This window comes from Melanostigma gelatinosum (genome assembly GCF_949748355.1).
Source record: "Melanostigma gelatinosum genome assembly, chromosome: 16".
In the NCBI taxonomy this organism is placed as follows: Eukaryota; Metazoa; Chordata; class Actinopteri; order Perciformes; family Zoarcidae; genus Melanostigma; species Melanostigma gelatinosum.
Genome location: NC_136649.1, coordinates 20,127,374 through 20,146,584, shown reverse-complemented (window position 1 = coordinate 20,146,584; position 19,211 = coordinate 20,127,374). Strand labels below are relative to the sequence as shown.

The 19,211-nt window shown below is 44.1% G+C and overlaps 3 protein-coding genes across 3 annotated transcripts in view; 1 reads left to right on the top strand and 2 right to left on the bottom strand.

Annotated features, from left to right (window-relative positions):
• Window positions 1-67: 67 nt before the first annotated feature.
• On the bottom strand, window positions 68-9,203 carry tulp4b (TUB like protein 4b). The gene is given in 14 exon segments (XM_079286198.1): window positions 68-217; window positions 647-4,008; window positions 4,098-4,241; window positions 4,328-4,421; window positions 4,557-4,701; window positions 4,889-5,012; window positions 5,923-6,157; window positions 6,303-6,527; window positions 6,768-6,934; window positions 7,011-7,143; window positions 7,147-7,389; window positions 7,563-7,724; window positions 7,858-7,986; window positions 8,940-9,203. Coding segments are annotated over 14 exon segments (5,532 nt in total). The 5' UTR covers window positions 9,192-9,203; the 3' UTR covers window positions 68-100.
• A 3,819-nt stretch (window positions 9,204-13,022) lies between these two features.
• myct1b (myc target 1b) lies at window positions 13,023-14,649 on the bottom strand (the record flags this gene model as incomplete). Its single annotated transcript, XM_079286323.1, is given in 4 exon segments — window positions 13,023-13,519; window positions 14,412-14,523; window positions 14,527-14,574; window positions 14,578-14,649. Coding segments are annotated over 4 exon segments (729 nt in total).
• Window positions 14,650-17,906: 3,257 nt separating this feature from the next.
• syne1b (spectrin repeat containing, nuclear envelope 1b) overlaps window positions 17,907-19,211 on the top strand; it is a gene marked incomplete at its 5' end in the record, with an annotated part of 75,918 nt that continues 74,613 nt past the window's right edge. The window contains one exon of the mRNA XM_079287292.1: window positions 17,907-17,973. Coding sequence (XP_079143418.1) covers window positions 17,907-17,973 — 67 coding nt within the window. The remainder of the gene's footprint in view (window positions 17,974-19,211) is intronic.

The following is a 19,211-nucleotide window of genomic DNA, read 5'->3' as shown; positions in this document are numbered from 1 at the left end:
TCACCACAACATTGACACTTTCCCAGCTTTATCCCCACACACTGGGGTGCTCGGCCATTGTGGCTTCTTTTCAATTCGTCTACAACAACACGAAACCTTTTCATTTCAGCCTTTGGGTCACGTTGGCTAAGGCAACAGCAAATGCCTGCACTGCTGAGAAAGGATACTGGAAATCCAAGACATAACCATTCCCATCAATTCGCCCAAACTGCATCACCTAAGAAAGACAGAAGACAGGAAGCATGAATTAATCAACGCATCATCTATCACTGCAACTAACCATTATTGTTACCACCAATGATTTTCCTTTTTTTTTTACTAAAATATAAAAAGAAATGCAAAACACGCTTTTCATTCTGAAACGTTAGAATACTTTCAAACAATAAAAAGAAAAGCTGAAACCAGATAATATTTGCCATTTTTGATTAAAAAGTGAGTACAAGAATAGTTGCAAGAGTCGCATGTCGATGTGTCCTTGAGCAAGACACTTAACCCCAGCTTGCTCTCGTAGCTGTGCCTACTGTGTATGAATGTGATAGAATCTGAATTGTAAGTTGCTTTGGATAAAAGCGTCTGCTAAATGACGGTAATGTCAACAAAAACAGCAATTCACTAATGATTTAAAATATGAATTCTTGAGCATTACCTGTCTACCGTCCAGCTCAATTTGAAAGTTCTTTGCCGACTCCTGTGTGACTCGTCCTCCAAAATCGAGCTGGTAGACCTGGGTGGCTTCATTCCACAATGGTTGTTTATTGGCCATAACATAGACGAATCCTTGGCTTCCCAAACTACGGTCCTCTCTCTCATTTGCCTTGCGGCACTTTATCTCCTCCAGCTCACTCGCCATACGCAGGCTGCGCTTGTTCTTCCAGCTCTTCTTACTGCTCTGGTTCTGGTTCATGAGCTCATCGCCGCTGATGAACAGCTCCGGCTCACTCTCCGAGCTGTCCTGGAACTCATTCGTGGTCCTGCTCATCTTCTTGGTTTTATTGAGTTGCTCCCTCTGCCCCTTGGGCTTCTTCTTCTCTCTGCTGCCAAGCCTCGGGCTGGACATGAGAGTGTTGAAGTCAGACAGCGCGCGTCCTTCCTTTCTAGATTTGCCCTCAGAGACGGTGGTCATGTTGGCTTCCTCTGCTCGGCTGTCCAGTCTTTTGCGGCTCTTCTTGTTGAAGCGCTCTGACTCCTGTGGCACAGGACTGTCATGCAGAGACGATGGCTCTAGAAAGTTGTTGGCGGACTCCGCTAGATCCTCTGTGGAACATTTGGACGGTGGTAGCTCAGTAGGTGGAGGAGGAGGGGGGAGAGGAGGGGGTGGGGGTGGACCAGAAGGAGGAGGTGGCGAGAGGATGGGCTTCTCCAGAATCTGATGAGTTTTGGTCGGGAGGGGAGGTGCTGGAGGGTCTTGCAAGGGAGGCGGGCAGGGGTAAGGGTTCCAGGGGTGAAGGTTGACCGGGTGCAGCTGAAGTCCGGCACATGAGCTGGCTCCTGGATACATTGGAGGGAGAGGGCAGCAGGCCAAGTTAGCAAGACTTGGAGGATAGCCTGGTGGCAAGACCAAGGTGGGTTCCTGCTGAGAAAAAGGGACTGAGCCAACCACTTCACTTGGTGGAGGGTTCTGTAAGGTCTGAAGTGGAGGACCACCGTGACCCACACTCGGAGGAAAAGGTGCGAGAGATATCTGGTAACCGGATGGGAAAGTAAGAGTGCTGGTGGTCTGACTGGTTGGAGGTTTAGTCGTGAGGACAAACGGTAGCCGAGTCATGTCCAAGTGCTGAGCCTGGCTGATGATGAGTGGAGGCGGTTTATGAGGTCCTGGTGGAGGACCTAACATTGTTTGTTCTGGAGTGAGCCAGAACTCCTCTGTGGTGGAGGTATCCCACTGGTAAGGCGGAGGGCGTTTGACTGTCAAACTAATGTCGCCGAGAGTCAGCTGACGCACCGATTGTTCGAGGTGACACTGCTGATTTAAAGTCTCATCTTCGGTAAAGGCGGAGTTGACGTACACCGTTCTGTCCCTGCTGTTATCCACAGCACTCAGCAGACTGTAAGATGACTGAGAGGCCATGGGCGAGGTGCTTTTGGAGTGCACGATAATGGTACTGTGATGTGCTCCTTTGCCTGGCGGGAAGTCCTGCCTCACCACCGTGCCGCCTGCGATGCCACTACTCGTAGTTCCACCACCACTAACACTGACACTGGTGCTGCTGCTGTTACTGCTGCACTGTGTGCATGTGTACAACGCTGTGGGCGCCCTCTGCTGGTAGGTAAGTGCTAGTGCACTGTTCATTTTAGCCTTGGTGGGGAGGGTTCTTGAGCTTTCCATCATCTGTGGCACTTTAAGTCCCACGTCCCTGCGGTCACGCCGTAGAGTGGCATGAATCAGACTGCTGTCGATTCTCTGAGGAGGGGGAAGTGTAGCAGTTACTTGATTGGCTGGATCAGGGTAAGGAGGAGGGTCTCCACTTGGTATTGAGTATCGAGGGACGGAGAGACGACTCAATGTTGCTGAGCTGTAGGGAAGCTGAATTTTTTTATTCTCAGAGGACGTAACTTTGAGCGTGGCCGAGCCGCCGATGCCGTGGACAGCGTACGTGTTTTGGTTGCGAACGAGGCGCCTGCGTGGCCGACAAACCTCCTCCACGTTGCCGCTGCTGTCAAAGGTCGTGATCCTTTCATACCCCAGAGGTGTCGGGTACTGCAAAGTGAGAGGGTGAAGCAAAAACTCGTCCTTCTTCAGGCAAGGGTCTGCCGACAGGACACCTGGGCTGTCACAGTTTGTGACAAGAGTTTGGGGCGTAGCGACGGCTGTAACTGTCGCTGAAGACACTACGGTGCCCGGGTAAGGAGGAGGAGGATTCACCTTCCTCATCTGAATCTCCATCGATCCATCCAATTCAATGAAGGGAGGTAAAGTCCGCGGCAGACTTGGCTTAAGAGTGTGCGAGTGCTCCCCCCTGTTGAACCCAGGCTCAGTGGTTGGAGGGGGAGGCAGAAGATGAATCTGGTGTAATGAAATGGTTGGATAGCCAGACGGAGGAGGGGGCAGCGCCATCTGCATCTTCAGCTGCTGCTGCATCTGTTGGTGCTGCCTCTGCATCTGTTGATGTTGCTGCTGGATCTGCTGGTGCTGCTGCTGGAGCTGCTGCTGCTGCTGCCTCATCTCCTGGATCTGTTGGCGGATCTGCTGCTGCTGCTGCTGCATCTGCTGCTGCTGCTGCTGCATCTGCTCGTGCTGCAGCTGCATCTGTTGTTGCTGCTGCTGGATTTGCTGTTGGTGATGAAGCTGTTGGTGCGTCGGATTTTGTTGGAGTTGTTGGTGCTGCTGAACCTGGTGTTGTTGATGTTGTTGCTGCTGCTGTTGGTGCAGCGTCTGCAGTTGCTGCAGCTGTTGCTGTTGCTGCTGCAGCTGTTGATGCTGCTGCTGCAGCTGTTGCTGCTGCAGCTGCTGCTGTTGTAATTGCTGCTGTTGCTGCTGTAACTGCTGCTGTTGCTGCTGTGATTGGGACTGATGATGGTGTTGCTGTTGCTGTTGATGATGATGCATTTTCTGCTGCTGCGTCTGCATCTGTTGTGACTGTTTGGACGGCAGTTGGCGAGGCGGCTGTGAATGGGACCGCTGCGGGTGAGGCTGCGGTGGGAGATGGTGAGGTGGAGGTGGGGGAGGAAGAGTGCCAAGAAGAAGAGGACCCATCTCCAGCCCGTTGAAGATCACTTGACCAGGGTTTGAGTATCTAGTTGGCACTGGATACGGTGATGGAACTGCATCCTGCCCATGATCCGTAACAGGCACAGAAGCTGCTGCTGCTGCTGCTGCGGCTGCAGCTGACGCAGTGGCTGTCGGGTTGGTCAGGACATCCAGCTGAATGTTCTGGTTGGCCAGAAGAGACTGAACCAGGCCTATACTCTGAGTTGGAGACATTGCCTGAGCCGGGCTGTGGATGGGAGCAATGGGGATGTTGACTGTACAGGGAGGATTGTCTCCTGCCACACCAGATGGCCCCATCACTTTAGAGAAAGACAAAGGAGAACTGCGTCAGTGACTTTTAGCACAAAACGTTGTCATATCTTTTATTGTGCTTAATATTCGTTCACACCTGGTAAGTCATCCTCATCCTCACTGAACACATTGGGGTTGAACACAGGCAGGCTCATGAAGTCATGAGAAATCTTCCGCACTTCTGGAAGGTAGATTGTCATCTGTCTCGGTTGTAGATGAAGCAAACTCGTCTTATAGATGACTGAAACATCAAAGAAAGTCTTGGTGACTGCTAAATTCATCACAATGGTCAATGTGATTTGTATGTGTGACTTTTGTGATGTTTACCTGCACCAAGATTGGCGGGGAGAAAAGAAGCAAGTCCAACAATTTTGAATTTTGTCCCCCAAATGTTAGATGTGACTTGAGCAAGGTAGTTGTGCTTTGAAGGAGAAGAAATTAAAGACAGTTATTGTTCTGCAAGGAGAGATATGTCGGGTAGTAAGAGGGATACAAAGTAGCTGTTTGCGTGTTTTGATTTTGTACAGTATCATAAGCGAATGATGCAGCTTCATACCTCTGTGATCCCATCCATAGAAAACTCTCGACGCGTCAGACTGGGAGACCGAACTGGAGGCTTCTTTGTTGGTAATCGTGGCGACCGTTGGCCTTCCTGATTGACGTGTGAACGTTTGGGCGATTTTCTGGATTCCAAGTTCATCCTTTGAAACAAAGAGGTGCAGCTTTTAATCATCTTTCCTTTTGAAATATGTTTCAGTTGATGTTACAGTTGATGAAACAGACATGAACTCAACTAGCATGATGAAATAGCATGGCTAATAAAACATCCGTGGTTCAGGCCTGTGTAAAAAAAAATAATTCATGTAAAATTGACACCGATTTGGTGACCTGTTTCCTCGAGATAACTTCGGTGACTTCTTCCCGACCCACTCATCGCTCAACTCAATGTCACTGGAGTCAGAGCAGTTACAGCTGTCATTGTATGAGATCATGGGATTCACGCACACCTCCTCTGGAAAAACAAACAAACACAAAACAGCAGAGGTGAGTTTGAACTGAGTCCTCCTCCATACTGACAGTAAACTACTGCAGCGTAAGAATAAGAACGTAAGTAAATATGCACTACCACAGGCTAAACGTGACCCTGGCGCAGCCAGGTCACGGTACAGGCTATTCCTGTATCAAGCCTCGGACCATGTTACATCAAAGAGCATTCATCACCAGAGTCTGTTCTTACTCAAGGGGAATTTGCATGATTATGCCCAGTTATATTTAAAATAGAGCACATTTAAAGAGATGAACAAGGCTCAGATTTCACATCACTCCGCAACCATTAGGTGTGTCTCTAGTACTTTTTGCTTCATTGATCAGTATTTCAAAAGTTCATCATTCATGTCACCTCTTTAAAATAGTTGCAAATAGTTTGATGAGAAGATCAATACCACTCTCATGTTTGTCCGTCAAATATAAAGCTAGCAGCTAGCCAATTAGCATAGCCTAGCATAAAGACTGAAAACAGGGGGAAACAGCTAGCCTGGCTCTGTCTTAAGTTAAATACTAATAAAATAAAAAATACATTTCCAAGTTAATATCCTGTGTGCTGTCTGTAAATATGTAATAAAAAAATACTGCCATGTTAATTTGTTACATTTAGGGGTGTTTCTTAACATTGAACAAAGCCAAGCTAGCTCTTTCCTTTAACTTCAAGTGGTAAGGTAAAGCTAAGCTAACAATCTCTGAGTGGTATCCATGAAGACAGTTTAAGCTCTATGAACAGTTGTCTTGAGATGTACGCCTCTGAAATAATTGTGTTTATTTAGTGGTTTCTCTGGATAATCCTCAGACCTCACTGTAAACACCTTTCACTGGAACTACTGAAAGATAAATAGTCCCAAAGAAGACTCTGTAAGGTCTACGCCCACCTGCTTTGCTGTCCATCTTTGGATCCATAATGACAAACTCAGGCCGTAATTTGCTGATGCGCCTTCCTTTGAGAATGGGCACCAGTCCTCCTAAATATTCTAGGTATAGGGTATAGCAGGGTCCGCCTGCCTCAGGGCTGTCCTCTGCCCTCTTCATGGTGCAGTGGAGCCTCTCATTCCCAGCTGTGGGATAGCTGACAAAGTCGCGGATGTTGTTGGGGTCAGGGATTGGGGGCTAGAACAAAGAGAGGAAAGAGCTGTAAGATTTCTGGACCCTCAAATGAAAACATGTCTCAGTCAGCAGTTTTGCATCATCAACAAGCGTTGATAAGAAGCTGTCTCTAACTGTTACGGCAATGATTAATTCGGGATTAATGCACCTTGATGGTGGGTATAAAAGCAGTGGTGACATAAGAGCAGAGCAGCGAGGGCATGTTGAGTTTCCCCACATCTTTCTCCTCCCGCAGGGCGCTGGCGATGCCCTGCTGGCATAAAAGTTGGAGGCTGGCCACCCTGTGCTCCACACGCACCACATACAGAGCCGGTCCACATGCAAGGAACAGACGAGAGTCTCTGTGACCCCAACAGATGGTGGTGATGGGTCTCTGAAAAAAAGCAATTTTCACAATAAAATAATTCATAGTAATCAGTTTCATTGCATCTTTTTATCACATCTCTCATACTGGTTCAGCTTCTGACCCTCAAAATAACAATGTGTATATGCATAGTGTACATAATTATATTCAGAAACAACTCTGCACCTTACTGTAGCACTTTTTACTGCAGCAATATCTAATTGACTTGCCCAAACATCGACTACATCCCTCCTTTTATACAGGACTAACCTGTGCCGGTGTTTCCAAAGTGTAGATGTGCTCTCCTTGGACATTATAGAACTTAACAAGGGCGTTCCTCATGATGGACGAGCAGGCAGAGTCGACAGGAAGCCCGTGTCTCTCCATGCCGGCCACAGCCAGGAGGTCTCCCTGGGAGCACCACTGGGCCTCGACATCTGAGGAGTGAGCCTTATGTGTCATTGGGGCATATGATCAGCACAATTGATCGGCATGCTTGGGACATTTTTATACCTTTCAGCCCTGAGCGGATTACGGAAGGAGAGAGGTCGTCATAGTTGTTCATTAAACTGATATCTCCTGATAAGAAGGTGACTGTCAACAAAGGCTTGACTCTCCGCACTTGGAAGAACAAAGAAAAGCAAGTTTATTCGACAAGGTAGCAAGCTGTCATATCAGCAGTGAGGTTTTTTGGGGGGGATGTGTCTTTACCTAAAGGCAGAATATAGTCATCAGAGTCCGTGTCGCTCTCTGTGCTGTCCTCAACCAGGAAGTCGGGGCAGTTCCAGGACATGCTCACGATGCCGTCGGACTCGCGCAACAGAACGTGGGCGAGCATTCGTCCGTGACAGTCCATCACTATCACCTGACCATCTGCCGTACCAAACAAGACCTGAGGGGGCATTGTCTGTTAAACTTGAATAAACGGACATGACGAAAAAGCGCTGGAGCATCAAATTCTAGGCCGAAAAAGTCCATTTTTTTGTCGTTTTTCTTATCAAAGATAACAGACAGATTAACTAATACCAAAAGTCATTCCTACAAGTTCCACCAGGAAATGTGTACCTGTTGATCATCAGGCGTCCAGATGCCACAGGAGATTTGACTCTCCAGGTTAATCTCCGAGGACCAGTGTCTTTGTCCGCTGACCGAGCCAACCAACACAAATCCATCCCGGTACGCGATGAGGGCTTGAGTGCCATCATGTGACCAAGTGAAGTCACTCACCTGGATGGAAGAAATGTTCACCTTCAAGCTATTTGTGTATGTGTACAGGACACTGCCATCAAAATGGCATAAGTGGGAGGTATTTGTTTGTGTCATCAATGTCATGAATGTGATAGAAGAAAGAAGTGTCTACCTGGGCTCCTCTGTCGTTCACCAACTCTACAGACCATCTTCCTTCATACTGGATCCATACAAAAATACCTCCTTCCATATCACAGGTGGCCAGTTTCTGAAAGGGTTCATTCCAACGCACCAAGACAACCTGCAAAAAAAAAAACACGAAACACTGTTACTATTTTTCGCAAACCCAGGTGCTTTTCTGCACAGAGGAACATTCATGATTCATATAGAGTGTGAGCACATTGCTTAAAAAAGCTTTTTAGGCTGAATGTCATCTCAAAGTCCACTGCAGCTGGAAGGAAATTTGCTCAAGGTGTTGCTGAGATATCACGAGAATCAGACAGCTGTGAAAGTCACAGTGACCTTTGACCCCTTAACACCAAAATATAATCAAATCATCCTCGCATCCAAGTGGACGTGTGTGCCAAACTTGAATAAAATTCCCTCAAGACGTTTCTGAGATATTACTGTCACGAGAATCTAATGGACGGACGGAAGGACTGACAACCCAAAAACATTATTAAAATATGCATTTTACATTTTTATCTGCTCTGAATTTCTTTATTTTCTTTTTACACATCTTAACTTTCTCATCCGATTTGTATTGCACACAACGGAACTTAAAAAACAATTTTATTTCACTGCCTATATCTCTATAGATAACTACATTTTAATATTGTATGCATATTTTTGTCTGCTTATGGCCATGTGCTAATGAGTTATAGACTATTACATAGTGTCGATAATTGTTCTACTTTTCTACATTTAAGAGTTGTAATTGTTGGCTGCATTTCTATTTGAGCTCTATTTCATTTATGATTATTTATATGCAAACGTTGTGATATATTCTAGCACTCTTTGCTGCTGCAACAATCTAATTTCCCAAAGTAGATCGTGAAAGCTTAATCTCATATTGTCTTATTGTCAGAGACAGGAAACACTGTTGTCCTTATATTAATATAAGGACGGAGGATTTTGTTCGGTATAAAAACATGTCAGCTTTGTTAGAAAGTCTTTCGAAAGTATTAAAAACATATTTTCATTTTCTTTTTTTTTACAGTGAACACATTGATATTGCTAGAGTCAAGACCAGACCTCGCTGTTGTGTCCTCGCAGATTAAAGTTGATTCTCTGGGGCGTGCTTCTGTCCCTCCTGCAGTGACTCGACGTAAACGTGACCCCAACAACTCCTCTTCCGTTCCCCGTGGCGAGCCAGCCCTCCTCATAGTACCGCCTCCGGCACACCGGCTTGTCCTTTTCACTCTTGGGGACCCGGCCTTTCCACGAGAGGCAGAGGATGTTGGAGTCGCTGCAGAGGATGGGACCATGTTCCACGGCGGCCAACATCCCTACTGAGTGACCGGGCTGGCAGGTAAAGCAGAGGGAGAGGAAATATATCACTTTTTTTTTACCTCATTATAAAACCAGATCAAATGCAAGTTATCAGTTTGCGTCGGACTCAATTTACTTAAAAACTGGCTGATGTTGAAGTTCACCGCCATCTCATTCCCTCATCAGCCTCTCAGTTCATGTATCTGCCCGGTTCCATTCATTCCCTGCCAGATCATTTGCCAGGTGCTTGTTTGCACTTTTGCTTTCAAGCCTGTAAACCTATACATGTCCTCCCTTCAACAATAAATCATCCTGCTTGCTAAACGGTCTGTATTTGGTTCCTTCCCATGCCAATCTCCCTCTCCCTCGTGACGAGCTTGGTTGTGAGTCCTCAATTACCAACAACAAGCACGGGGAAAAGCTTTGCGAGAAGAAGGACATGAAACAGATGAGATTGAAGGCTAATTCTCGACCTTGGAAACAGTTGGTGATAAAAACAGTCTCACTTCTTTGGACCTTCTGGCGTCTCCGTCTGCTGAGGAAGATGTGCTTAAGAAGGCCTCGGCTACTAAAGGGACCTTGTGGGGAGATTATTCTTTTAATTTCTGTCTCCAACTCAAGAATTAACTTTGAAATCACACTTTTTAAGTCAACATGGATGAGAAGTCCTAAACATGCTCATAAAAATGGAAATTTCAACATCAGCTGGGCAAACTTTGATACAACAGAAAGGTCCACAACAGCCACTAAAAGGACTTTGTGGTGATATTTTCCTGGTTACCAAGACCAGGGTGGATTTAACGTTAAAATGAAGCTGCCTAAAGGATGACAAGTTGCATCCACTAATAACGTATATGTAAAAAATATCTCCATACTAATGGGCGTCATCTTACTAAGCTAGTTCATAGGCATCTAATGTGAACAGTTTCAAGGGGCCGGTGCGCTCGCTGTTCGAGGTATTCCATCATTTGAGTGAACAGAGCTTGCTACAGTGAATCACTAAATGTGCCCTTATACCAGTAGAATCACCATGGCTGCTGCTCACAGTGTTGTAGCTGTTGTTCTATTATTCACTGTGGAGCAGCTCCAGGACTTGTCCCTAGATGACGTCATCACGACAGTCTTTTGTTTGTACAGATTCCCAAACTAAAAGTATTCTATAAATACCGTGTAAATTGTATTTTAAGGCAGATTTTTAAAAAAAAATCAAAAATCAAAATGCATTTTATTGCCTGTTGAAACACTGTGCTTTCTGTTCATTTCATTATTGCTGTCCTCAAGGATATAGTGTATATTTTGAAACAGAAAAAAGCTACATTTCCAATTAAAGCTTTGCCCTTTTATGTCTTCTTATCTTATTCCAATGTCTGACAGTATTCCATATTATCTTTCTTATTGTTTCACGTCTTCAGTGAACCTAAATTATGTTTACGCTGAGTACAAATACAAGACTCCATGTTTTTGGCTGAACAATTCCATTAAATATATCAAGCATGTCTTGCTCATTACGTGTTACACATTTCACAAATATTAGTCTGACTTAAGTAGTATTTTTGGCAACTTTGGGATCACCTCTACAATTTAAAATGAAGTCCTGTAAATGTGAATGATGTTTGGCTGCGCAGAAAGAGTTTATACTGACTGGCCCATTTGTAAGGAGCATACCATGTAATAATATCTTAAGAGAATGGCGGAGTAACCTGGGAAAATCGTTTCTGATATGAAAGAAATTCAACATACCTCATAGCTCCTGGACATGTTGAGTTAAAAATCCTCCATTGATAGTTTCCATATTTCCATTCAGATGATGCATTGAAGGGTAATGGCTGCTATGCTCCCGGTGCTTACAATAACATATATGGGGAAGTAAAATGATCGTACAGCCAGATGTTGTCCAAGCTGGACTCTGATTTAAATCACACAGCTCTGCTCTTCAGAGTTTGACATGAAATGAGGCTTCTCTGATGTCAGTGGCCCACCCCGCGTCTTCCTGGTGTGGCTCTGAATTCAAGAGTCGTGTCATCCTGTTGAAATGAGAAGGAAAGACACGAATCAAGAACACCGTTATTCAACAAACTATGACAACCTGAGAGAGTGATGGAGAGAGGTGGTTCTCGCTTAAAATAGCCGCGCTGTCGTTCAGTGCATCAACCTTGAAATCCACAGTTTTTCTCAGTCTCTATGCAACAGCAACACTGCATTGGAGATCAGTGCACTCGCAGTCTCCATGGGTACTGACTGTCCGTTTCTGCTATTTTACGTCAAACACCAGAACAGCCAGGCAAGGATGTGAACTCCTACATTCTAATTTCTACATCTAAAAAAACACCATCAGCGTATTCCAATGCAGATACGAGGAATAAATTAGTGACATTTCAACAACGGTTAAAAAACATGTTTGCCTCTTACTTTGAAGGAATGAAGATTGCCAGCATCCAATAAAAGTCGAAGTTAAAGACCCATCATCTCCTCTGTAGAGGTTATCTCACTACTATACACATTACATCAATTGCATTTCTCATTCAAAGGTGTCTTGGAGCCCATCTGACCGCATGCAGCAGTCTGAATGAGCCACTGCTGGAGACCGATGAGCTGCTGGGGGGGGGGGGGGATCAATAAGTGCATTCATCAAAGAGGTTATATATGGACACACGTTATGCAGTTGTCCGTACTGTACCTGACACCGCTGTAACAGCGTTAATCCAGAGGCAGTCGGCGCACAGTGCGGTGTCGTGTTGTTCCGCTGGCGCACTTTGGGGTTGTGGCTTTAAAACGGGTTGCCATGAGGCAGTTAGCACGGAAAATAGACCCGGAACTTCAAAATCCCGTTCAAACGAATGCACCAACACACACAATAAGCCTGTCAACAATCACCGAAGGTAAGTATGTACAGTTTAACCGCATTTTAAACTATATTTTGACATGGAGCCTGGTCCCCGCGCCACTGTAATCAAAACTAGATTTATTGCTGCACCTCAAAAGGGGGTTTCTTTCATAATGGCAACCTTGCTCGGCACACCCCATCTTTGTAATGTAAGTTGTCGTGACATTCTTGACACAAGACCTTGATGTGATGAATGTGCTTGTAGTGGACTGTCCTTCCTGCCACAACGTTAAGTTTTATTAATTAATAACTGATAACTTTCCTCCATTTGCCATGCAGCCTATGACACTATATTCACTCAATGTAAATATATCAACGGATTATATTGTTGTATTCATGCACAAAAAGCACACGCACTGAAATCAAATCAATATTACATCTTTATTGTGGTATTAGATCATATATAACCATCTAGCGCACAGTGTTGCCGTCATCGTGATCAGATTAAAATGCCTCAGACTCTCGACATGCATGGTCATGAGATGTTCTGCAAAAACCTACAGAATATTAGAAGTGCGATGATTAATCGATTAACCGATTAATCATTTGAGTCTTTTTTCAAGAAAACATTTGCCTGTTACATCTCCTCCATTTGCTGCTTGTCTCTATTTTATATCATTGTGAATTAAAAAAAGACATTTGGAGAAGTTGCTTTGGGCTCTGGATATATATGATGTGTATTTTCTTTTTTATTCTGAGACATTCTACAACTAATTGATGAATCGAGAAACGAACTAAATTTTCAATGATGAAAATAGTCATTCGTTGAACCCCTTATCTATATCTCAACACTGTGATGCGACTTGGTGGTTGTGGAAGCATCTTATTCAGTTAAGAACACTTCTTTAGACTGAAACGTGTTGGAAATGGTCTGATAAATAGCAGAGCACAGTCAGAAAGTCCTGTGTAATCCCAGAATGTTCTCCCCCTTTTCAGTTTCTCTTGTATTTATGCAGAGAGATTCAAGTGCATGTCTCTTCAAAAGCATGGATGACACTGTCGTATGCAGGAGGGGAAGTCTGTGACGGTAGAAATCCTTTAAGTCCGTTGCCGCCCAACCAGAAGGAATGTCTCTTGTTTGGTACGAGGGCTGCTGAATCCGACGAGTTTGAAGCTGCTGTATCCTCGGGCATGGTGATCAGAGTGTCCTCTGCCATCTCCAGGCCAGCCCTGCTCCTCTTGGCCACTGGGCGAAAGGTGGAGGCCTCGACGCCGGGCTTACTCCCCAGAGGGCCCACTGGCTCCAGAGAGGGCTGTCTGTAGACGCTCAGAAAGGTGCTTCTGTAAAGGCCCAGCTGGTTGCCCGTGGCTGTTCGTGAAGTGCCGGATCTCTTTTTGGAGCGCCTGGTGATCCTGGCGGTGGCCTGGCGCCGGGATGCCCAGGTCAACAGAACGTAGACCAGAGCACCGAGCAGCAGGCCCACAAGCACTGACAAACAGAAGGCTAAAATCATATCGCCTGGAAAAGGGAAAGAAACAACAATGCAGAGTGTCAAAAAAGGGGAAATACTGTAATAAATGTTTAGTAGAATGTGCGGCAGGATGTATTGTGTTGTTCTAAAAATGGGGACGATTATTTCCCCAGATGGACTCTTCAGTTGCATTTCAAGAAAGAAATAGAATCTTATTAGCATTGACAAGGAGCAGATGCATGAGTACATCTCCTCTGTGCCAGATTGTTTCAGGGAATTTTGTTCTTTTTTATTGATTTGCTATTGCTGGACACTGCTATACTGAGCAGAGTGTTATATAAAATCTTACATCATACCTGCGTGTGGGCTCACTGTCTCGGTATAGTATCATTGTGTTGAAGCAGAAACTGAAATAATATCTTCACTTTTTATCATTCGATTGTCCTCACGAAAAAGTTGTTCACGGCACGTTTATGGGCCTTTCCACAACAAGGCAATTTGAATTGCATCATTCAAATAAGACATAAACGGGCGTTAACATAAGACGTGAAAGAAAAACAAGACGTACGACATAAATAGGAATTGACTTACCGTAATAGGACACAAAATAAGCTAAATGGAATTAAACAGAAGAAGCACAGGGATGAAATGGTACGGTGTAGTTACAGTATAGACGGATAAATAAAAGCCTAAGCTTAATAAAAGACAGTACCAAACAAAGGCTTTCAGCTGAGTGTTTTTTGGAAATGTGTTCCAAATATGTGTTGCATACGAACTGTTGTCTTTGTGTTTAGGAGATGAAACTGATTTGTATGCGAAAATGTAACGTTTTGTATCAATTGGACTATTATATCTGCGTTTTACAAGACAACATGCTGCTGTCACATAGTAGCTTTGGGATACTAGATCTTCAAAAGAAACAAACACATACACACTCACCAAGATTAAATGATTTTAGTATTTCCAAAATGGGATGTGTTTCATTATGTGCCATAATTCCACCATAAACTGTTGTTAGATTCCACATCGACTCCGAGCAGACAGACGGACACTAAGCTTTTTCCAAGACAAGCTTTTTGTCCCCCCCCCCCCCCCCCCCCCTCTACAGTGTTTGGTGTGGCGGAAACTTTGCTGTCATGCTTCCTTCCCTTTCTGGCTTTAAAATTAGCAAGTGCATTGCTTATCTGTGTGGGACACAACTCTGGGAAACTGGGTTGTTTCCTTTTGCATCATTTCCTTGGGATCAATACACTGTGCAGCCTTTGCAGTCACTTTTACAGTTCAATTCCACAGAATGCTCAATAAACCTGCCATGAAACATCTTTACAGGCAGTATTGACAGTGACTTAAGGTATTTTCTTTGAAATTGCAGTGATTTACTGTTTGTACACATTGGCTTCAGTGTAATGCTTTGACTATGAACGTGGTAGAGTTGATTTGAATGGTTCATCATGGGCTCTTTATGGCCTATTTCTATTTGTCTTTCTCCAATTCAGTGGATGTAATAATTCATTACATTTTAAAAAGAGCTGTGTTTCCAAGTGTCTTGACAAGGTTCTGGATAAGCTGAACCATGAGAATCGAAGCATCCACTAGAGTCTGCAGACTATCAAGCTCTCAGTCTCAATGGGGATTTCCTTCAATTGTTGCACTGTTCCCGCTTCACTTCTGTCCTCAGGGTCCTCAGGCGGACATTCTGCAGCTCAACAGTTGATACAATATACAGGTTCAACTATTCCTTTCCAATAAATTGACACATTTTTGAAAGACAGCCTTAAAGTAGGGCCTTTATTAGATATCTATAAGCACGTTTTTAGGATTTAACTTTGAACTAACTCCTCAAACAACTTGTATTCAGGAAGAGGCCATAGAGAATGTTTTATGAGGGAAATTCTCTAGAAATACATTCATGTCTCAAATACGTCCAGCAGGTGGCGCTGAAGTACGTACAATGGAGATTCATTTGGGAGACTGCATCTTTGAGCACTTCACGGTCACTATGATCTGTATTATAAAGACAGGAAGTCAAACTTCTTACTTTTATTTAACTTTAATCATATTCTGCACCGTGTCCTTTGGAACATTGTGTCTTTTTAAGTTAAATTAATTACATCATCTTGAGGAGAAAGTACAAACCCAGTCAAGTCCCTGCAGTCACTTGCCAACATCAGGTCTGGAGTGAGTTGATGCTTCTGCTGCTCACACTGAATTCATGCTCTTTTCCTCAAATATGATTTTTTTTCATGTTGCATATGTTGAATTTGTCGAGTCAGCGTTCCCAGCACCAGGTGGAGGGGTCTGTTTGTATCTTCAGTATTTGCTGTACACAGAGGATCGTGGGTGATTTAGTCCGAAAAATGCAATAATTCACAATTTATGACAGACAATTATGAAATCTTGAGCATAAAACTCCAGACTATTTTGTTTTTTTGTGTGTATGTATTTGAAGACTCACTCACATGTATAACTGCAGACTTGCTGATGTATCAGAGTGATACACATGTGACCCTTTATTAATGACTTAACAAATTGATTGTGATCCAGATGGTCTCCCCCCCCCCCCCCCCCATCCCTTTACATAGGAGGGAACTTCCTGATTAATTTAAGAGCCAGCTGAAAAGACAAAGCAAGGTTCATGCTGCAGGAGGATTTCCCCCAAAGTTTCATTCACAACACAGACGCTAAAAACTCAACGAGAAGTGTCCTAAACAAACCCTGGGAGAGGGAGAGCGAGAGAGTGGGGGATACCCGGAATACCTCTCTGTTTACCCAAAGAATGACCTCTTTTGTTCCTAAAAATTAGGAGGCCAGAAGCTGGTCCACACGTTTGGACCCCTCCTCCTCCTTTAGGTCTGTGCAGTTCGCTGCCAGCAGCAGCAGCAGCAGCGTCCCGCTCCTCTTCTTCTTCTTGCGGTTACAAACTTCACTTCACGCCACCATGTTTCATTTTCACTGTTACTATTGGCAACAAGTCAACACACACACACACACACACACGCGCGCACACACGCAGAGTCACTTCCTCTGTAAAGTTATCATGCCCGTCTGCAGTCCTGAAAGTGGTAAGATGACATGTCAAGTGCAACTTTGTCTTTTTAAAGTGATACATGTTTGCCTGTTTGTTGTCATGGTTCTGCTTACTGAAGCGTTAACTATTCATTTTGTAATGTTGTGATGCTTTCTAGCTCGCTAGCTAATTTGAGGTGTTTTAGTAACTTCCTCTCCTGTTAAAACTGGCGCGAATAAACCATTCAAATGCAGGTGTCCAACTCTTTAAAATTGTAATGAAGTATTAAATAACTTTAGAGTAATATGTGCACACATGTATTGAAACGGTTGCAGGCAAACGTTTGTGCCTAGCTAGCTAGCCTGGACATTTCTTTTAGCTAATTCGTATTTTCTCACTCAACAGTAACTTCCTTTTTGATTGTCCAGTAAGTGCTAGTGGTTAGTGGTTTTATGAGTTGGCAGTTTGCAGAGCAAGAAGAAATACAGTTTCACTCCTTATTTTAACCCATTGTTATATATCGCTATTGTTAACGACTCTAGTTAATAACCATTTTCCTGGTATGTAATATATGGCTGTTAATTGTGTCCATGTTACTTGCCTTTTAATGATATCTTTGTGGTTATGTTTGCTTATCTGTATGTCTATATTTGTGTCTTCCTGTAAATTTCTTCTTGGCACTTTGCACGAATTACTTCAGATTTAGTCAGATATCCAGCATTCGTCAGCATACTTGATCAGTAAAGTTGATTCAGAGTCTTACTTGGCATGTAAGCAATTCATGAATTGACTGACACCTTTATTTATAAGGGAAAGGGGATAGTCTTAAATAAATCACCTAAGTTCTCCAGCACATTTTTTTCACAGGTGTCACAAATAACATTAACGAGGACTCTGTTTTAAGCCATGTCAGACAGTGTGACTGAATGGTTCATTGGAATTCAGCCGTTATTGATTTTATTAATTGCACCTGTGCTTTTCGTACTGTAACATGTCAAAATGTCTTCTGTGGAAAAGGCAAGGCATTCAACATCAACATGTACTTGTGAACAAGAAAACAAGCTCATCAGTTAAGTTGGTCTCAAAATATAAACTTTAAACGAAATATAATAATACATCGTGAGCAATAACAGCGTCGTGAAATAGCTGCATGACAAAAGGTGTGGCCTCAATCGAAACTCTCTGAACACGCTTCTCTTCTTCAGGCAACGACTGGAAGAAGTGCTTCTATTGGACAGTAAACCTGCTGTCCCTGCATGAAACCTGAGATTCAATTGGACCTGGTCCTGCAGTGAAATTAGAAAGACAAAGAGAGAAGGAGAGCGAGGGAGGGGCAGAGGGGGGATGTCCCACTCAGGACAGTTGTGAAGGATCTTGTCCCATCAGCATCAGTGACCCACCTCGTCATACAGCTGCGGCGAGACGACATGGCCTCTCCAAGGCACTTCGGTCGGCCGTCTGTGGACATCGCTAATGTGATGCAAAAACTGCAGGGTGAGTGTCACTCTTCTGCTTCAGCTGGCTTACGGACAAAACACTCTCTCCTCCTGCGCGGCTGCACAGTAATATTGTGCTGATTCAATGCCTGGGCTGCGTGCCCATCTCAAGTTTGCCAGCTTCTGCAAGGCAAGATGCTCACACACACACACATGCTTACACACACACTCATGTACGGTATTCACATAGCATATGCAGACAGTTAGAAAACATATACCTTCAAATTAAACTATTACTTATTGCCTTTGCATTAACAATCTGTCTGTTTCCTGTGGAACTTATTTTTTTTTAAATAGGTTTTTTGGACCCAATTTTTTCGAGCAATAGACTCATTTTTGCCCTCGTTTGACCACTTCTGAGAAAGTCTTGGGTTTAAACGTTAGCTCCTTAATTTGAGTCTTGGCATGGGATACTGAGTCACTATAACTGTGGCTTCATGACTGCACAGACAATGCACCGAACAAGACTAAAACCTGACACCCTCTTTGCCCTTGGTGAGAGAACAGATCGATGGCGGGAGTCTCTTTTTGTTGGTGTTCCCCTTTTGTTACAAGGGCATTGGGCCACTACCGTCACTACACAGGTCTGGCCGATTCCGGCATCCGCTTCCTCTCAGTTTAGATGCGTTCGTGGATGTTCAGTATACCAGGAAACTTTACACGTTATAGTTGTTACCATAGAGACTGTTACGAAACATTTGTCTGATCGTTGTGCCAACGCAGCCCAGTTCCTGCTCTAGAGAGATGTGGTTTCACAGTTACTTACATTCACTTGATATCAATAGATAAGGCCGTCACACTGACTCACTCCCTGAAATTTACTCGTGTCACAAGCTAAACCTCTTATTAGCTGCTGCTGAAAAAAAGTACGGTCATTATCTATTTTTAAGATAATAATCGAAACACGATAAGATGAAATGTATTAATTTATCTTTCTCACCTGTCACACAAAATCCCCAAAAATACATTACCTTCAATAGTGCGTGGGGGAAATTCACCTGAACCGTGCACAGATGGCATAATGTGCAATGCAAAGTGCCAGCCACTGTTGCGTGTTTCATGACAGGAAGTGGAATTTGGTGTGAGGTCACATCGGGACGATATTACTGTACCAGTGGTTTTAGGTGCTCTGTAGATGGCGGGCAGCGAGCTGGTCTGTTCATCAGATGCAGCTTCCTGTCATTAAAGGCTTCCTGCAGAGCCGGTTAATGCAGACTCACTTTGACCTGAACAACA